General features: G+C 37.4%; 1 protein-coding gene across 1 annotated transcript; it reads right to left on the reverse strand.

Moving 5' to 3' along the window:
• Positions 1-603: 603 nt before the first annotated feature.
• On the reverse strand, positions 604-966 carry LOC145682010 (protein GVQW3-like). Its single transcript, XM_081753614.1, has one exon. The coding sequence runs from the start codon at positions 964-966 to the stop codon at positions 604-606; it is 363 nt and encodes a 120-aa protein (XP_081609740.1).
• Positions 967-4,576: the final 3,610 nt, after the last annotated feature.

The following is a 4,576-nucleotide window of genomic DNA, read 5'->3' on the forward strand; positions in this document are numbered from 1 at the left end:
GCAACATACTTGCTCTAACGGTGTTGCAGTGCTCTTATCCCAAGAGAGAAAAAAAAAATCCTTAGGTTGTGACCACAGACTCCTCCACGGCTGTCATGACGTCATTATTGCAAGCAAAATGTCGTCCTGCTAGAGCCTTTTCTAGATTAGGGAACAAGTGTAAGTCTGAGTGATCCAGATCTGGAGAATAGGGTGAATAATGAACGAATTCAAAGCCGCATTCGTGAATAGTAGCCATGGCAACTGCTGATGTGTGGTCGGGAGCATTATCATGATGGTAGAGAAAGCCTCTGGACATCATTTGTGGCCTTTTTTTCTTGAATTTGTAATCGAAGTTTTTTTTTCAAAAGGTCACTTTAGTATTGTCCTGTGATGGTATGACCCCTTAGCAGGTAATCAATGAATATCACACCTTGGGAATCCCAATAAACAGAGGCCATATTTTTGCCAGCGCAGGGGATCGACTTTGTCTTCTTTGGGGTAAAGTAGGAGGAGCTCCATTGTTTGGATTGTTTTTTTGTTCCTGCTGGTAATGGTGTACCCAACACTCGTCCATAGTTTTGAATCGACAAAAGAACATCACTACATCACGTTCTAACAGTTTCAAATTGTCCACGGGTACCCAGTGCGTTTTTGTTCGGGAGTCAGAAGACGTGGGACCCATCGAGCTGAATTTTTTGATAAACCAATCTCATTCTTCAGAATATGATCTGCTCGCTTCTGTGATGTGCCCACCCTGTCTGCTATCTGTCGAGTTGACAATCGGTGATTTTCCATGATCATATCAAGTAGTAGGCCAATGTTTTTCGTGGTGGTAGCACCTGATGGCCTCCCAGATCTTGGCTCATCTTCAACACTCTGCTTACCACACTTGAACTCCTGCAACCATCTTTTGATGGTGGCATGTGAAGGGGAAAATTCACCTACTGTATTGACCATATCCTGGTGGATCTCAGACACCGACATTCCTTTTAATTGCAGATACTTGATGACTGATCTGTACTTGATTTTTTTCCATTTTCCCAACTTCTGCCATCTCACTCACTTCAAGTGCCAGTAAAAGACAAAAGAAATTACTTAGAACAAAGAGCTTGGTGCACATTAATATTAAGGGTTGTACTATTCTAATACATAAAATTATTCTATTGTAGATTCTCATTTTCTGTTAGGCTCAAAACTTTTCAGTCACCCCTCGTATATATAATTGATGAAAGGGCAGAGAAACACTTTAAATCATATAGGACCTATATAATATAACATATAATAAAATATGACCAATTTGAACAGTATACAGCTTATGCATATCCCTACACGTTAATTACCTAAATACATGCAAAGTAAGAAAAAAAAAAGAAATACTGAACTTACCTTTTCAACGAACTTAAAAAGTTCGTTACTGAATTTTCTATGTCTGTGTGTCTGCCTGCCTGTTATTTGCGATTTTTTTTTTTTTTTTCAATTTTGAACCCTGCATTCGATAGAGCATCAAAAAGTATCAGAGAAAGTGATCAAATTTTTCGCGTCACTCTTAGGGTCTACCGTTCCCAAGATATTGGCCAAAAAATGGCAGATATCCAGAGATTTAAGGACCCATATCTCGGGAACCGTAAGTCATAGAGAGATCATATTGATGTTGATCAACATCTAAAAGGATGGTAAACATTATGGTACTAAATAGTAACCGGTGGCCACTGTCCTACTGGCCACTGGTTTGGTCAATGGACAGTTCGCTAGTGGCCACCCATTTATTATTGGTACCAAAATGTTTACCATACTCTTAAGTATTGATTAACATCAATATCATCTCTATATGACTTACCGTTCCTGTTATATTGGCCAAATATGGCCAATTTCTAGATATTTAAAAAGCTCGGGAACCATAAGTTGTAGAGAGATGATATTGATGTTGATTAATACCTAAGAGGATGGTAAATATTTTGGTACCAAATAGTAACTGGTGGCTACTGTCCAACTGGCCACTGGTATGGCCAATAGCCAGTTCGCTAGTGGCTACCCATTATTCTACTATCGGTACGAAAATGTTTCACATTCTGTTAGGGATTGATTAACACCAATATCATGTGTATATGACTTACCGTTCCCGTGATATTGGCCAAAAGATAGTTCCGATTTCGGGAGATTTAAGGAGCCATCTCGGGAACCGTAAATCATACAGAGATCATATTGGTGTTCATCAATACCTAAGAGGATGGTGAAGATTTTGTACCAAATAGTAGCCGGTGGCCAGTGAATAACTGTCTACTGGCCAACTGCCCACCGTTCCCAGGTATTGACCAAAAAATTCAAATTTCTAGATATTTAAGCAGCCATATCTCGAGAACTGTAAGTTATAAAGAAATTATATTTTGCTTTTTTTTTTTTTTTTTTTTTTGTGAGAAAGAGAAGGTGCGGATAAAAAGATTTACATCTAGGAACAATGACAGTTATCCTTCCCGCTCCATCTCTCCATTCTTTTTAAGTTCGTTCTGGCTATGCACTTGGAGCATTCTCAACTGGTTTTGTTCTAGAAACAGTACCGTTTGTTGTCATAGCTTCAGCTGCGGCCACTCCCAGGTCTACTGCTACCGCTATTCACATTTTTAAATGCGTATTTCTGGTTATTTGTTGTAGCCTCGAGAAGTCAATTTTTACCAGTTGCAGTGAGCTTTGACTTTCTGTTGTCAGGCACATTACTACCTGCCTGCTGCGGTTATGAGGCTTCCTCTTATTTTAAATGTTTTATATAATAATGCTAAGGAAAAATTAAATATTTCAGTTTAACGTCCCAGAATTATGCCCTTTAGGCTAAGGAAGACAACTAAAGTTTGTTTTTTAAGAGGTAAATTAGACTTTCAGTTAAGTAGATACAGCATCATCTCTAATTATTCTAGGATCATGGTTCATACCTCATTCTTTTTAGAATAGAATAGCCTTTCAAAAGGCACCATTCTCATTCCTCTATTATGTCACTGAGGCGGGGAATTTTGAGAGAATTGGGCATTTTCTTAATTTTTTTTTTCAAATTTTGAGTCCTTCAAGACCCCTCACAGATCTCAAAATCAACTGAAAAAATACTAAAGAACGTACTAAATGTGTGTACAAAATCTCAAACTTCTATCTTGAATAGTAAGAGCAGGAAAAATTACCAATGAGCTAAGAACATCCCCACAATGCTCCAGATGACCCCAAAAGATCCGTATGTACTTACTTAGTCGGTCCTCTTCTACCTTTAGGTGTAGAGGTTTTACATAGAGCTTTCCATTTGGGACGATTTTTGGCAAGAATTTTTGCTTCATTTATCCCAAATCCTCTTTCCTTCAGAATTTTTCCTATCATTTCTTCTCATGTTTTCCTGGGTCTTCCTTTCCGTCTCCTTCCATCTTGTTTAATCTGCCACACCTTTTTCGGTATCCTCTCTTCTTCCATACGGTAAACGTGTTCGAACCATCGTAGTTGTGTCGATTTGTATTTGGTGTTTTAAAGGCTCTATTTTTAGTCCCGTTCTGATAGTTTGATTTCTCACCCTGTCTCTCTTTGTTTTTCCTTCTATTTCTCTTAAATATTTCATTTCACTTGCCTGTAACTTACTGTGATGTTTGGTTATCAGTGGCCATGACTCACATCTGTATGTTAATGTTGGTATATATATGCACATTGTTTTATATACAGTTAACTTTGTTGACTTCGATATCTATTTTTTATTTATAAAGTTTCTGTTTAGGGCATGGTATAGTCTTCCTGTTGCTTAAATTCTATTGTTTATTTCTTCGTCTATTTTTCCATTATTTCTAATTAGGGCTCCTAAATATTTAAAATGTGTCATTTGTTCTAAGTCTTCACCTGCCTGCCAACTTTATTGCATGGTTTTGTGTTTCTCTATTTATTACCATAATTTTTGTTTTGTTTACACTGATTTTCATACTCCTTTTTTCAAGTTAATTCTTCCATATATTTACGTTGCGTTGTAAATCCCTTTCCGTTTTAGCTACTAGGACCAAATCGTCTGCAAATGCCAATTCTGATATCTGTATCTGTTTCGTGCGCCAATTTCCTACAGTAAGGGATTTTGTCTTTTCCTTTGTTGCTTTCATAATATCATCCATTAGAATTATAAACAGCAGAGGGCTTAGTATACAGCTTTGACTTACTCCTGTTCTTGTACAGAACTCATCGCTTCTGGTGTTGCATGTTCGTACATAATTTTTGCAATTCATGTAGAAACTTTGTATTGCATATATTAAGTTTTATTTAACCTTTCTTTTCCGAAGAACTTCCCACCGTGCATTCCAAGGTACTCTGTCCAAAACTTTTTCCAGATCGATGAAACACAAATGTACCGTTTTATTGTATTCAATAGCCTTCTCCGATATTTGCCTCAAAGTAAATATTGCATCTTGGGTGTTGCGATTTGACCTGAAGCCACACTGGTTTTCTTCTAGTTGATGTTCGACTTCTTGTCTCAGTCTGTTTTCCAAGATTCTTGCATATATTTTTCCTGGTACACTCAGTAGTGATATATCTCTGTGGTTATTACATAGTCTGTTGTCTCCTTTCTTGTAAATAGGAACGATAACAG

Source organism: Thermobia domestica, chromosome 3, assembly GCF_964235325.1.
Source record: "Thermobia domestica chromosome 3, izTheDome1.hap1.1, whole genome shotgun sequence".
Taxonomy (NCBI): domain Eukaryota; kingdom Metazoa; phylum Arthropoda; class Insecta; order Zygentoma; family Lepismatidae; genus Thermobia; species Thermobia domestica.

Coding starts and splice junctions, on each gene's coding strand:
- LOC145682010 (XM_081753614.1), bottom strand. CDS start 966: ATGTCGGTGTCTGAGATCCACCAGGATATGGTCAATACAGTAGGTGAA.